The 15,718-nt window shown below is 38.9% G+C and overlaps 1 protein-coding gene across 1 annotated transcript in view; it reads left to right on the top strand.

Moving 5' to 3' along the window:
• The first annotated feature begins 238 nt into the window (after positions 1-238).
• The window catches only part of PPP1R21 (protein phosphatase 1 regulatory subunit 21), a 104,179-nt gene continuing 88,699 nt past the window's right edge, over positions 239-15,718 (top strand). Inside the window, exons 1-2 of the mRNA XM_044663301.1 lie at positions 239-312; positions 13,436-13,504. Of these exons, the coding sequence (XP_044519236.1) occupies positions 256-312; positions 13,436-13,504 (126 nt within the window). The 5' untranslated portion in view covers positions 239-255. The remainder of the gene's footprint in view (positions 313-13,435; positions 13,505-15,718) is intronic.

The raw sequence follows: 15,718 nt of genomic DNA on the forward strand, positions 1-15,718 counted from the left end.
GCCCCACGACGTCCGCCCGCCCTCTTTACACCTCCCACCCCTCTCCGGCTCTTTCCCCGCCTTTCTCCCTTCGGGCGAACCCGGAAGTGGAGGCTCCGCAGCAGCGGCGACGTCTGAGGCAGCCAGTACCTGCCGGGAACCCGGTGCCCAGTGAGGGCGCTGGCGGAGCCGAACTGGCGAGAGCCTCAGGGGCTTGGGGGTGGAGGGGACGGGACTGGGGTCGGGCAGCCCGGCCTGGACGGCACGGGGGGCGCGATGGCCGCGGCGGACCTGCAGGGGAAGTACCAGAAGCTGGCTCAGGAGTACTCGAAGGTAGCCAGCCCTCCCCCTTTCCCCCCCGGGAGGACCCCGGTCCCGCCGCCTCCCGTTGCCATGGCAGCGCGGGGGCGGCTTCCAGGGGAAAGGCAGCCGGGCGGATGCCCTCGGAGCGGCCCCCCATCCCTGCGACGCTCTGTGCACCTGCAGCCCGGGGCGAGGGGAGGGGGGCTGGGCGCGGTCCGGAGCTTCTCAGGGATGGATGGATGGAGGCAGAGTTTGGTGCCTCCTTCCCCGTAAGCCCCCCAGCTCTGTCCCTGAAGACTTGGGTAGGAGGACAGGTGACTTGCCATCCCTTGCCCTTTGCCTCAGTTTCCCCGAACAAACGATGGGGAGGACCGCCTCACCTCCTTCCAAAAGGATGAAGTAGCTGTTGTATTGACATCCGGATGTTGGTGGTCATTCCCTCCTCCCCAAACCTTTTTGATTTCCTGGGCGTGGAAGTACTGGATACATTCCGACTCCTGGTGGGTCGGTCTGAGATTTTGTAAGGAGCCCTTTGAAGATCCGGGCCTAATCTTCTCTTGTATCAGCTCTAAATCGAGTAGCTGGACTGAGTTTATCTACAGAGATGCTCATACACTTGTTGAATGAAATTAAGTGGAGACTTGTCCAATTTGTCATGCTCATTGCTCTGCTGATTGTTTTAACGGCGGGATGAAAGGGTTGTTCCCTTTTATATCTAGATCCCTTTTTATCAGTCTTAGTTCAGAAGGAGAGTGTGTAATGATCTTTAAGAGTATGTAACGAGGGAACTTAAACTGTGGCTTCCCTCCCTGGCACTCAAGAGTGTTTGCATTTGTGTGGGGAGTGAGGCAACAAAGCACTTATTCCCTTTTTAGGGTCCTGAGAAACAAAGACAAAGAATTCTTTATCTTGTGGTTGCTTCTTTTAGCAAATGACTAGACTATAAAAACAATGAGGCTAAGTAGCCCATTTTTTAAACAAGCATACATAGTGGTTGGATGAAGTGACCTCTAAGATCCTTTCTAGCTTTTGACATCTTATAATTATATGATTCCAGAACTCTACCTCCAAGTGTGTTTTGTCTCCAAAACAGTTAATTTGAGGGACTGTACATTTTATACAAAGTTATGCTACCATAAACATTTTTGGGGACTGCCTCAGAGCGTGGATCACATTCTTTTGAATTTAGTGGAAGTTGATTTTCGCTTGTCAGAATATGTGGATTCCAGTCTTGTATTTTCAACTACCTAAGTGATCTTGGGCAAATTACAAGACTTCTGAACCTCAGATTTAGTAAAGCAAAGGAGTTGGAATAGATGCTCTTTCTTTAAGGGCCTATTCAGCTCTAAACTCTATAATATCTTAAATGACAACAAATCTCAGTGCTTTGAATTTTTGAAAACCTAAAAAATTTTTGTGGCCAAAGTTAGAGTCAGGTTAGAAGGGATTGGGAAAAGCTTTCTATGTAGCCAGGTGCTTTAGTCTTCAAAGCAACCCTGGGAAATAGATGCTGTTACTAACTTCATTCTATAATTGAGGTACCTGACAGGTTAAGTGACTTATCTAGGTCATAAAGTGTTTAAGAGTTAGGTTGGATTTGAATTCAGGTCTTTTTTATGCCAGACATAGCATTCTATCTTACTGTACCACCTGGAGCATTAGAAAACTAGATAATAACATTTCTGTTACTTAAAAACAACAGTGACTACATTACTTCCCAAGGTGTGAAAAGAGTAATGAGACTGACTTGCTTTTCTGGTTGACAAACTTGTTCTTCAAAAGGGTCCTCAAAATCCCTTTAGAAGGCCTGGAAAAAAAGTATTGGAAAAGATGTAGAACAAAGTTTAAAGGCTGGAATCTTTTTAAAAACAAAAAACTCCCACAAAACACCCATGTTCAACCAACCATAATAAAGTGTGGATTACTTTATAGATACACTACTTATCTGTATTGAATTTCTGTTTAGTTCCTGGTACTGGCTATGCTAAAATACTTTCTGATTCTTGTATAATAACTAGATGCAGAAGGAGATTCAGAGAAATCTGTAACATGTTCCTTGAGGAACTTCAGTCTCACCAAGGAAACAAAACATTAAAAAGTTAAGATACAGGGCAGGATATGATTAATGCCAACCCAGAAAGTAACGCTTTAGGAATATAGAGGAGGAGGATTGCAGGTTATTAGTTTGGGGATGGCATCCTGGGATCTTGTATCTGAATTTTAAAAGTCAAGGATTTGTTATTAGAGGAGAAGGAGATGACATTTCATGTTGGTTGCATGAGGAAAATGGGACATTCTGAGTAAAGAGATCAGAATGAGGTGATTGGATGATCCCAAGGAGGGTTCCCAATTTGGCCCCTTCCTGTCTTTCTGGTGTTTTGTATACTTTACTCCTCTCCATGAAATTTGTTCTCCTCGCTGCTCCTCACACCACATGACACAGTCTCGCAACTTTTCACTTTTTCTTTTCACCGACTGTCCTTCATGCCTGGAATACTTTCTTTCCTCACCTTTGTCTCTTGGCTTTCCTGGCTTGCTTCAAGATTTAGCTTAAGTTTCAACTAACACAGGACACCTTTTCCAGGTCCCCTTTCTCCTCACTGCTAGTGCCTTCTCTCTGAAACTATGTTTCATTTACACTGCACATATCTTGTATGTACATAGTTATTTGTATATTGTCTCCTTCATTAGAATGTGAGCTCCTTTGGTGGCTGGGACTATGTTTATGTCTTTATTTTTATCCCCAGTACCTGGAACATAGTACTGCTTAGTAAATAATTGTTGATGAGTGAATTGAGAGCCAGGCCTGGAGATTGGAGGTCCTAGGTTAAAGTCTGGCCTCAGACACTTCCCAGCTGTGTGACCCCGGGCAAGTCACTTGACCTCCATTGCCTACCCTTACCACTCTTCTGCCTTGGAGCCAATTGGCTCCAAGATGGAAGGTAAGGGTTTTAAAAAAAATTTTTTTTAAAAAATTGTTGAGGGGCAGCTTGGCAGCTCAGTGAATAGAGAACCAGGTCTGCAGACTGGAAAGCCTAGGCTCAAATATGACCCCACGTACTTCCTAGGTATGTGACTCTGGGCAAAGCACTTAATTCTAATTGTCTAGTGTAGTGATGGTGAACCTATGGCATGGGTGCCAAAGATGGCATGCAGAGCATTCTCTGTGGACACTCAGCCCCCTACAGTCTTCCCCTCACTCCCCAGTTTGTTACTAGAAAGGTAGAGGGACTCAGGTGGAGCTGCTCCCCTTTCCCTCTCCACTACTCCTGAGAACATTTTTCCACATCCCTGCCCCAGTGGGAGCAGGTAAGGTGACTGGCTCATAGGCTGCAGAGCTGGAGGAGAGAACACTTGGGTCCCTCTTCTCCCCCTCTCTATACTTGCTGAGGACATTCCTCACTTCACTCCCTGCCTCCACCCAGCAGCCCATCGGGAGTGCTATCTCTCTCTCCTGTGTGGGGTAAGGAGGGGGCAAGCACTCCCAGCACTTGGTAGGGGGCAGGGCAGGGCCTGGCATTCTGTCTCTAAAAGGTTTGCCATTACTGGCCTAGCCCTTACCATTCCTCTATCTTGGAACTGATACTTAGTATCAATTCTAAGATGGATAGTGAAGGCTTTAAACTAAATAAATGATTATTGATTGACTGATAAGGAATATTGGAAAATAAAATTGAACAGGGTCCTGGCTTGATCTATCACATAACAAACTTCAAACTTTCTATTCTTTGTATGACATACTGTTCTGTACTTGGGGGGATACAAAAATGACAAATTCTCTCCCTTCCTCACATTAATTAAAAACTTAAGGAGATGTGATGAAAAACATAACTATTACCATGTAGAATGTGAAAAGATATAAAGGAGTTATTTACAAAATCCTGTGGGAATTTAGTGGAGGAAGAATTTACTTCCAGCTTGTAGGTTTGGGGAAGTTAATGGAGGAAGTGGAATTTGGGTAGGGTCATGAAAATGGATAGAATTTTGAAAGAGAAGGGAAAAGTGCATTTCAGGTGGAGGGGATAGTGTGAACAAAGGAACAGAAGAAAGCAGAGGCCTTATTTTGAGATTAGCATGTCCAGAGTGGAGAGTTTATGACGGGAAATTGTATACTTAAGTAAATTGGAATCTGGAATACCAGTTTGAGTTGTTCAGATTTATTCTGAAAGACACTGAAGGTTTTAAATAGAGTAGCAATATGATCAAAACTTTGCAAAGTTTACTCTTATTAGCAGTATGTAGGATTATCAAAAGGCTATTTAAGTCTATGAAATCTGGATTTTAACCTTTGGACTGTAGAGAGTAATAGAAGGTTTTGGAATAGGAGTAACCAAAGGAAAGTTGTGTTTGAGAAAGATTAATCTGGTAGTTATATATAATATAGGTTATATAGAGTATAAGTGTATTTATTAGATGGAGGAAAGACTGAAAACAGGAAGGACAATGAGAAGGCTATTGTGATAATCTTGGAGTGAGGTATTGAGGTTTTCCTATTTACAGTGCCCTAGATTAGAGTATTGTAAATGGGAATTAAAAAAAGGAGATATTGCAGGAGGAAGGAGGACAAGCTTGTGTGTTTAGTTGGATTTTTAAAAAACTGCCCTCTGTATTAGAATCAATACTAATTATCAGTTCCAAGGCAGAAGAGTGTTAAGGGTTTGGCAGTTGGGGTCAAGTGATTTGCCCAGATTTACACAGACAGGAAATGTCAGAGACTAGATTTGAACCCAGCATCTTCCCTCTCTAGGCTTGGCTCTCTATCCACTGGGCTACCTAGCTGCCCCTTTAATTGGATTTTGTATGTGAGGGAGAATTCAGAAATGACACTGAGGTTTGATAGTGCTACTGACAAAAATAGAGATTGATTAACAAGCATTTATTAAGTACCTCCTATATTCGAGGCACTTAAGGATAAAAAAGACTAAAATTAAACAGTCCGTACCCTCAAGGATTCCTTTGGGAGAGATAACCTATTTACATGTAAGTATATATAAAATAAATACAAGTTTATTTATATGGGAAGGAAGGGTGATGTTTAAGCATGTACTGTGTAGTATTTCTGCTGTATCAGGCATTTTGTTAATGGGCACACTAAGCCGCTGGACTTTTCGGGAGAAGAATAGGGAAACTACTTTTGGAAGGGAAAATGTTGGATTTGAGATATTGAATGTCCCTATCACATAAAATGAATGAATGAAAGAAGAAAGCATTTATTAGGCATTTATTCTGTGCAAAGCACTGTATCCAGCTGAGTGCTGGGGATGCAAACAAAAAAGCAGGATAGTCTGCTTTGAAAGAACTCACATTCTAATGAGGGAGATAGCATAGATTGAGAATTTCAGTTTTACCTCATATGGAAGGGTTCATGTCCTTAGGTGCAGGGGCAAAGCAGATGGCAATGCATCTTATTTAATGCCATTTCTGTTAATAAAACCATACTGGTTTCAGATATCGAACCATTTGATAGTAGCAAGAACTTTCTTTTCCAGATTTTTTAGTAGCTGTGGCTTCTGAGAAGATTGGGACTGTAGCACTTGAAGAAGTAATTGCTTTTCTGTCTTGTGGTCTTAGGGGCTAGCCTGGAAGCAGGAAAACTGTTTCTGTGTTCCTGACTTTGGGATTTAACTACTTGTTGGTGATAGTTGATTGGGTAGTTCATTATAAGTTGGTATTGGTATTGGTATTGACAGAAATGGCAAGGCCCTTATCCACCAATGTAATGTTCCTTTCCTGGATTATGACTGCAAGGACCAAATTAGAAGCAGAACTAATAGTCCCAGGAGCACTGATGTTTCTCTGGCTTTTGACTTTACTTTTTCAATGGTGGCATTTTGTCAGTGGTAGTGCTTGAGATAGCTGAAATGATGGTATTGATAACTAGGCTAGAAGTAGGGCTGGTAGTCTGAGAGGCATTGCTGTTTCTGAGATTATCTAAATCACTTGATGTGAGGGGGGAAGAGCTAAGTGAAAATGTCCAATATGCAGTTGGATATATGTCTAGGGGTAAAAAGTTGTGACTGGAAATAAAGATTGGGGAGTTGTATTTGTAGAGACAATAATTGTAGCCCTGAGAATAAATAAGTTTTTCAGGGAAGAGAATAAAAGACTACTGGGACCAAAGACTAAACTTTGAGTTATCCCCCAGTGTAAGGATGAGCAAGAACAAGCTAGCCAAGAAGACACACAAAGAATGATCAGAGAAGCAAAAGGAAACCCTGCATAATATTGTGTCTTAGAAGGCAAGGGAAAGAGAGAGTATAGAAAAAGGGGTGGTCAAAGTCAAATGCTCTAGAGATCAAAGAAACATAAGATTGAGGAAAATGCCATTCACTTGGCTATTTAGGGACGAGATTATTGATAAATTTCAAGAGTACATTTTTAGAAGAGTTGTTTGGTCTGAAGCCAAAACAGGGGGTTCCCTTAGTCTATATTGGAGTCAAGAAGAAAAAAATACTATCTTCACACCTGATTTTGTGTCTAATCCATTGATTTCTTCCATTCCTACTGCAGTAGAAATCCTTTGTCTTTTTTTTTTTTTTTTTTTTTTTTTTTTTTTTTGCTAAATCAGTTTTAGATCCTCAATTTTCAGCCTGTTCTTTTGCTGGAGCATTTGCATTCTCACTGGGACCCAGTGGTCTCCTTCCAAAAAGTTTTCAGATGTATAGTATATTCAAATATTTGTGTTGTCCCTAGGCAAGGATTGGATGGGTATATGTGGAATAGTATGTTTGCACTTAGAATAAGATGCCTCTTTTCAAAACTTCTTTTAGAGCAGAGGAAAACATTAGGGAAAATGAACTCCAAGTATTTCTTCAGGAATTTTATCTTTACAGTGTTGTTTCTTAAATTTGCCTGACTTTGCCTTAAGGAGGGTTTTTAATTTGTGATTACAAGATAGTTGATATTTTGGGAAGATAGGGTTAGAGCTATGTACTCTTATATATGTTTTTTCTTTCCAGATACTTAAAGTCTTAAAATAATAAAATTTCAGTTGGGGAAAAACAAAATGTAAATGTAAGACATCATTTGGTCCATTCCATAATTTTACAGCTGAAAGAGTTGGGGTCTATAGTGATATACATAGCTTGTTAATGGCAGAGACAAAGCTTTCATAGGATTCTGTTTTTCAGAAGGGATTTAAAAATTTGCTTAGTCCATTTTATTCATAAAGATGAGGATACTGAGAACCAGAAAGGTCAGACAGATAGTAAGAAGCAGAGCCAGGAGATTCAAACCCAGTTCTTCTGATTGCAGATTCAGTGCTCTTTACCCTACATCATGCTCTTTTTCATTTTACAGATGAGGAAACTGAGGCCCCACGAGGTTAAATGATTTGCCCAAGGCTTCACAGGTAATATGTAGTAGAGCTGGGGCCCAATCTGAGGTTTCCTGATCCTATTCCATTGCATTTTCCATTCCATTACATGGAGTGGTCTGTAACATCTAGGGTTCTTGACATCTTAAAATGATGTTGTCTGTTTGAGGCCCCAAATGAGTTAGTTACTCAGATGTTCCTCTAATCACTACCTTAAATATTCTAATCATAGCTCTTTTAGAGTCTCATAATAAGATTCCTTCAAATCAAGTACTAGAGAATGAGAATACCAGGGAACTTTATTCCAGATAAAGATGTAGTTCATGTGTGGTTCAGGTTATTGAAATTATTTTCATTGATTTTGTTTTAACCAGTTGATGATCTTATCCCCTGAAGTGATAAGTTCAGGATAGAATATCTTCACCAGTGACTAAGACTGGAAGAAGACAAGGTGAGAGTTTCCCCAGACACTACCCATGAGAGAAAGAATATCTGAATTTTTTTCATGTCAGCAGGTACTTTTTCCTGAGTTGATAGTTAGGCAGATAACCTATATTTCATCAATGATGTCCTCTGGTACTTTCAAACACCAGAAATGAGGATTAACTAAAGTAACAAGGGGGAAGTGTTTCATTTATCAACAACCTATTAAGTGGGTAAGAGCCCAGCTTTGGTTGTTATAGGAGGATATACTGAAAGACTCACTGGGAATAAATTCCCTGACAAGCCATACCATCACAAATGTTGTATGAGGATGGGTTGAAGGAACTTGTAAAGTTTACTCAAGGGAAGAAATTTGCGATATATGAAAATTGTCTTCAGGTATCTGCAGGACTATTATATTGAAGATGTAATAAGCTTGTTTTACTCTGATTGGCCTTGAAAGGCAGAACTAGGAGAAATAGAAATTTCAAAGGAGGAAATTGAGGTTCAAATGGAAGAGACTGCCTCAGTATTCTCTTTCATTGGAAATATCCAAACAAAAACTCAATGCCCATATTTTTCATTATATAGAACACTTTTTACATGCATAGACAGATAATTTGGTCTCTGAGGTCTCTTCTGAGGAAAGTTTTTTTGTGGAGTTTTGATGAAAGTGGGACTGAGAGTTTGTGAATAGCTCAATATAGTTCAGTAATGTTCTTAGGTCTGGTCAGTGATGAAGTGTTCTGAACTAAACAAACAAAAAACCTGTACAGGGAGATTTCTAGGATTGGGTTCTGAGGAGGCAGCATCAGTTTGGAAATAGCCTTGCTTTCTCTTTAGGATTATGCATATTATCTCATTTGAAGAAGGTGGTAAGAAAACAGTAGTGGTAGAATTAATCAGTTTTTCAGAAAAGAAACTGGTGTAAAGCCATAAGGATATTGCAGACTTGGTTTTTTTGAGTTGCTGATATTCTTGATGCACAGCTAACAGAGATTGGCTAACTTCTTCTGTTAAACCTTCAGTCAACAAAACATTTAAGTGCTTACTTTGTGGCAGGTATTCTGCTAAATGCCACGATTACAAAGAAAGGCAAAAATAGAGTTCCTTTCACAGAGTTCACATTCTACTGGGGGAGACATGAATAAACTGTGCACTCAAGATTTATACATTGTAAATGGAAGATAGTCTCAGTGGGAAGATACTAGTATTGAGGGGAGGGGAGAGAAAGGGAGAGGAAGGACAGAACTCAGAAAGTCCTATAGAATATGAGATTTGACATGAATTTTGAAGGAAACCATTGACACAAGAATTGAGGGTGAGGCTCAAGAGCATTCTAGGCATGAGGGACAGGTGCAACACAAATGCATCCCGTTGGAATGATGTGTTAGAGGAATGACAAATAGGTAGGGTAGCTAGATGTAGAATTCCTAGAGGGGAATAATAAGTCTAAGTAGTCCTGAAAGGTAGAAAGGGGTCATATTGGGAAGGGTTTTAAATGCTAAGTATAAGATGAAGAGCTATAAAGGTTGTTAGGATCATGTTTTAAAGACTTGCCAGATTTCTTTGATTAAAAAGTACAGTTACACTTACCAGAAATTGGCAGGCTTCATTATCTGTATCATCTACTCTTCACTAAACAATAGAGATTTTAAAAATGAAAATATTATTTGGAAGAATTTGAGTTAAAGGACTGGTGCTCTATATTGTCAGTAGCAATATAATCTAGTGCAGGAGTTGGCAAACTATAGCTTATGGGCCAGATTTGTTTTGCTCCCTGTTTTTGTATAGCCCATGAACTAAGAATGGTTTTAATCTTAGCTTAGAGGCCACACAAAAACAGGTGGTGGATTGAATATGATTCATGATCTGTAGTTTGTTGGCTCCTGATCTAGTGTATCATAAAGGGGCATCTAAATCATTGCATATTTAAACTGAATCCATAAACACTGATAAAGTTGAAGGTTTTTGTAACATTCTATTTTATTCACTTTATTTTAGGTAACCATGTTTACATATATAATAAGTGATCATATTTTGTTGCTATGATTGTGATATTTTAAGATATTTCAAAGAATCTTAGGATTCTCTGAAAGAACCTTGGAAAACTTCTAATTCAAACTGTATGTGAACAAGAATTTCTTCTAAAGCATTCCTGTCAAACTGTTATCCAACTTCCTTTTGGGAGAACTTCCATTGAGTGGGTGGAGGGTAGCTACCACCTCCTAATATAACCTATTCCACATTTGCATAGCTTTGTTGTTAGGAAACTTTCCTTACTTTGGGTCTGAATATCCTCTTCAGCTTCTGTTCATTGAACCCATTTGACTTCTCTTACCCAACTGCAAATCTTTCCTCCAGTTCCTTTAAGATAGCTATCATGGGGGGCAGCTGGGTAGCTCAGTGGATTGAGGGCCAGGCCTAGAGACGGGAGGTCCTAGGTTCAAATCTGGCCTCAGACACTTCCCAGTTGTGTGACCCTGGGCAAGTCACTTGACCCCCATTGCCTACCCTTACCACTCTTCTGCCTTGGAGCCAATACACAGTATTGACTCCAAGACGGAAGGTAAGGGTTTTAAAAAAAAAAAAAAAAGATAGCTATCATGGTCCTCAGAAGCCATTTTTTTCTTCAGATTAAACATCTCCATTTTCTTTAGCTAATGCTTGTGTATATCGTATAGTCCCGAGGCCTGTCACCATCCTAGTGGTTGTCCAGCTTGTTGGGGTTCTTCCTAAAATATGACAAAGTCAAACTCAGTTCCCTCAATTTTGCATTGTCCTGTTCCATCGTGTGTTATGACCTGTGTCACTATATTTGTGAAATTCATTGATGGCGACTCAAGAATCACATCTACCAGACTTTTTTCTAAGTCTGCTAGGATGTCCTTCATTTGAGCCTAGTGACCTAAAACCATCCAGGGCAGCCAATCATCCACTTACTATCTTCTTATTTAATCTTAGATTACAAGCCCCTATTAGCTCTCCTTATATTCCTTCTAGTACAGTCATCATTCATCTTGTCACAAAAAGCAAACATTTTCATCATCTCATCTTTTTGAGCAGGAGTCCTTTATTTTCTTTTGTCCTTATTTTTTCCTTATATACCTAAAATAAAATTTCTCTTATCTTTAGCATTAGCCTTAGTTCATTCTAAACGTTAGCTTTTCTGGCAGGTGAGTATAAAAGTAGATAGAGTCCTGGACCTGAAGTCAGGAATATCTCTCCAGTTCAGCCTCAGATACTTCCTAGTTGTGTGAACCTGTCTATCTGACTCAATTCCCTCATGTATAAAATGGACATAATAATAGCGTCTATTTTCCAGGATTGTTATGAGCATCAAATGAGATAATATTTGTAAAGCATTTTGAAAATCTTAAATATTGCGTAAATATTAGCTGCTATTATTACTATTAGAACATGCCACACTTAATGTATTCATTTTTTGTTACCTATCCTTGCCTCCATTTTATATACATACCTTTAAAAAATATACTAGAAGTTGATTTTCCTGTGTATCCCCTTCGATCACTTTAACTTTCTTTTACTAGCCATTGGAATAAAAAATTTTTTTTCTGCATGTCTTCAAACTTTAATTTCAGGGAACTAGTCTGCTCTCTTGGGCTTCCCCATGCTTCTTTTCAGGTGTATATATCCATTCACCCTTATCTGAATTACAGACTTCTTGTAGGCAGGGTCTCTATTTCACTCTTTTCTGTAGTCTCTCTTAAAGTACTTAGAAATATCCTGTGCAAAATAAATATTCAGCAAATACTGGTTGGTTGGTTGAATTTGGGGCAACAGGAAGAGTAGTATCCATGACTTAAATTTCAGCCCTTTGTGGCTGTGAAATTTAGACCTAGTTATATCTCAGTTTAGTTGAGATTTTCAGTCAGATTACTGGACACTTTTCTTCCTTTCTCTTCTTTCAATCTCTTAATACCAAAGAAATTAACTTGAATTTTATCATCCAAATGTCATTTTTGACATTTTGACAGAAATCACCATTTTTTTTATTGTTTTCTTTGAAGACCCTGCTTAATTCCTTTTATTACATCACTTCAATATTTTAAAATTCTTTTAAAGTTTTTTTGGTAAATTTTACAGTGCTATGTAAATACTAACAGAAATTATTATTATTATACCATCCATACTTAATGTATTTATTTTTTTATTACCTATCCTTGCTTCTATTTTTTTATACATGTGTTTTGACATGTTCTATGTTTGTTTTCCAGATGACAAATTTGATCTATGCAGCCTTAGGAATGTTCATATTCTTTTAAGTTTTTACTTCTTCCAAAAAGAATCTGCTTTGATTTCTCAGAATTCTAGCGCTCATTTCTTTGGGTTGAAGTTCTCAATTTCTGTGCTTTAGCCAAACTGAATAAAACATAGTCTTTGTTCCTGTTCTCTCATTGTGATTGAATGCCCTTCTATTGACTCTTCTTATCTGTATTCTACCATTCCTCTGAATACCAGCTCAATTCCTACTTTTTCTGTACATTTTTCCTCCAGTCAGTTCATATTGGTTTTGTTTTCTTCCTCTTCTGAACACCTGGAGCACTCATTGTCTATGCCTTTAAAAAAATTTTTTTTTTTTTTTTAGTACATGTGTTGTTAGTTATCAGTAGATTTCCTTTTAACTACACTGTAAATCTTGAAGATATCTCTTTTGTACCTATCTCTAAGACCTCTTCCAGATATACATTTATGATTGTATGATCTCCAGGCAAGCATATTATCTTAAAATAATAGGTCCACTATAAATGTTTTTCAGTTTGTATTTATAGGCACAGTAGGCATCTTTTCTAAATGCTTTATTACAATGATGTAATTCATTCATTGTGCAATTGAAACTTCATACATGCAGTTGAAGAGTTGGTAAACTAAGAACTGTGAAGGATATGGAAATTGTTTTGTCAGAAATATAAAGGATCTAGCAAATGCATTGGTTTTTTCTTCATTACTGTGTATATAGATATTATTTGTATATTGTGTTTGGAAGATACAATATTTTGTTCCTTTCAGAGATACTTTTTTATTTTTTCTTTCTTTTCTTTCTTTTTTTTAAACAGAAGAGTGGTACGGGCTAGGAAATGGGGGGTAAGTGACTTGCCCAGGGTCAACACAGGAAGTGTCTGAGGCCACATTTGAACCCAGAACTTCCCATTTCTAGGCCTGGCTCTCAATCCACTGTGAGTTCCCCCTCCCCCCAAACATTTTTTTTAAAACCCTTACCTTCTGTCTTAGACTCATTATTGATTCTAAGGCAGAAGAACAGTAAAGGTTACATAATTGGAGTGAAGTGACTTGCCCGGGGTCACATGGCTAGAAACAGAAACATTGAAACAAATTATAAATTATTTTTTTGTATGTGCATTTAGAATTAATTAATACTTTTTATATTTTCAGCTTCGAGCTCAGAACCAGGTCCTAAAAAAAGGTGTTGTGGATGAACAAGCAAATTCTGCTGCTTTAAAGGTATTGTGTTTCATGTTTGAAGTTAGGCAGAGTTTGATTGTATTTAGAGTAGGCTGTAGAGTAAGGGCTACTGGGCTAGTGCCAACGACTCTTTTTTTTTTTTTTTTTTTTTTTTTTTTTAAACCCTTACCTTCTGGAGTCAATACAATGTATTGGCTCCAAGGCAGAAGAGTGGTAAGGGCTAGGCAATGGGGGTCAAGTGACTTGCCCAGGGTCACACAACTGGGAAGTGTCTGAGGCCATATTTGAACCTAGGACCTCCCGTGTCTAGGCCTGGCTCTCAATCCACTGAGCCACCCAGCTGCCCCCATTCTCCCGACTCTTAAAGAAACATCAGCAAGGTACTTTTTATGCTGTAATTTTCTGTTTGCAGGTTGATTTTGATTGTTATGCTTTAATTTTGACAAAGAATTTTTGTTATTAAAAAGTTATACTTATCCAATGCTCTTCTCTGATATCTCAAAACATTGGCATTTTTTTTTTTAAACTCTTACATTTTGTCTTAGTAAAGACAAAAGGGCAAGGGCTAGGCAAGAGGTTAAGTGACTTGCCCAAGATCACATAGCTAGGGAGTGTCTAAGACTATTTGAATCCAGGTCCTCCTGACACTAGCCTTGGCTCTCTATCCATTATGCCACCTAGTTGTCCAAAACATTTACGCTTATTTATATATTTAGAGGGGGAAGAATTCTTATTCAAATGTATTTCATAATTTTATCATCAAACTATTCAAGACTTATTACCTAGACAGCAAGTTGTTAGACTCTTTTCTCATCTCTGATTTGTAGTATATAAGAATCCCTTTATTAACAGGTTTGTTAACATAACACTTCATAGCTTAAAAGACACTTTGTCATTTAATAAAAGATTTACAGAGTGCTTTCTCCAAAGCAATCCCAGGGTATGGTTGTCCATTTTACAGATTGAGATATTGATACATAGAAGTTAAATGACTTGTTCAAACTGAGTTTCTCTTAGACCTCTTGTCTCCAACATATTGATACATATTATTTCCAGGGGCACCTCAGTGGCACAGAAGGTAGAGTGTTGGTTCTGGAGTCAGGAAAATTTTAATTCTAATTAGCTAGGCTTATCACGTAACTCATATAATATATCAATAGAATCTCTCTCCCAGGGCTGTTGTGACGGTCTATTGGCTCCTAGGTGGAAGAGTGGTAAGGGTGGGCAATGGGGGTCAAGTGACTAGCCCAGGGTCACACAGCTGGGAAGTGTCTGAGGTCAGATTTGAACCTAGGACCTTCTGTCTCTAGGCCTGACTCTCAATCCACTGAGCTACCCAGTTGCCCCCTCCATCATTTCTTAATAGAGACTAGGAATGAGTTCCTTCTGGATTCTGTTTGATAATTATCCAGGCCATTTACTCCATCTCTCCACTACAGGACAAAGTCTTCTTTCCTGTCCAATTACTTGTTAAGGAATGCTCCAGACTTTCTCATGACTTTCTCCCTCATTGTGTCAGGTTCCAAGTAGTGTGTACCTTCCTTACTCCAGTTTACTGTAAAGATCCAGATCCTGGTTGGTCTAGGAGAGTCCTGTACCTGAGAGTGATGCTGCTGCCTCCCCACAGCCAGTGTTGGCCTGTTTCTGTCCTCAGAGTTTGGATGCCTCTCTTGACCTCTTCATGCTGTCCTGGACAGGTTAGAAGGGCTTTCTTTCTGAAGAGGCATTAATCAGAATATCGCTCAGCCTAAACCAATAGAAAAGCTGTCATTGCCATCATGTATTCTAAACAAATCTGGAAACTTCTAAAGAAAGAAAGTCTGTTATTTTTCTTGGCAGCTTGTTCTGGTATTTAATATCTCTCCTGGGTTATTTATGTTTAAATCTTAAACAGAAGTTACTAACTATTAGTCAAGTAGATGTCTTCAGAAAGTTAATGATTAGTTTTGGAGTAACTGGGCTCATTTTAGTCACTTAACTGAGGTAGCAGTTGGCCTTTTGGCTTATGGCTTGGAGTCAGGAAGATTTGAGCTCAGATCCAGCCTCAGATGGTTTTTGACTGTGTCATCTTGGGCAAGTTACTTAAGTATTTCTGAGTTTTCTCAATTCTAAAATGGGGATAATAATAATAAATAAACAAACAACAAATAAATAAATAAGCGAACAGCCAAATAAATAAATAAATAAATGATAATAAAACTTCTCTCCTGGAGTTGTGAGAATCAAATAAGATAATTGTAAAGTACTTAGTGC

Source organism: Gracilinanus agilis, chromosome 2 (assembly GCF_016433145.1).
Source record: "Gracilinanus agilis isolate LMUSP501 chromosome 2, AgileGrace, whole genome shotgun sequence".
Classification (NCBI taxonomy): Eukaryota; Metazoa; Chordata; class Mammalia; order Didelphimorphia; family Didelphidae; genus Gracilinanus; species Gracilinanus agilis.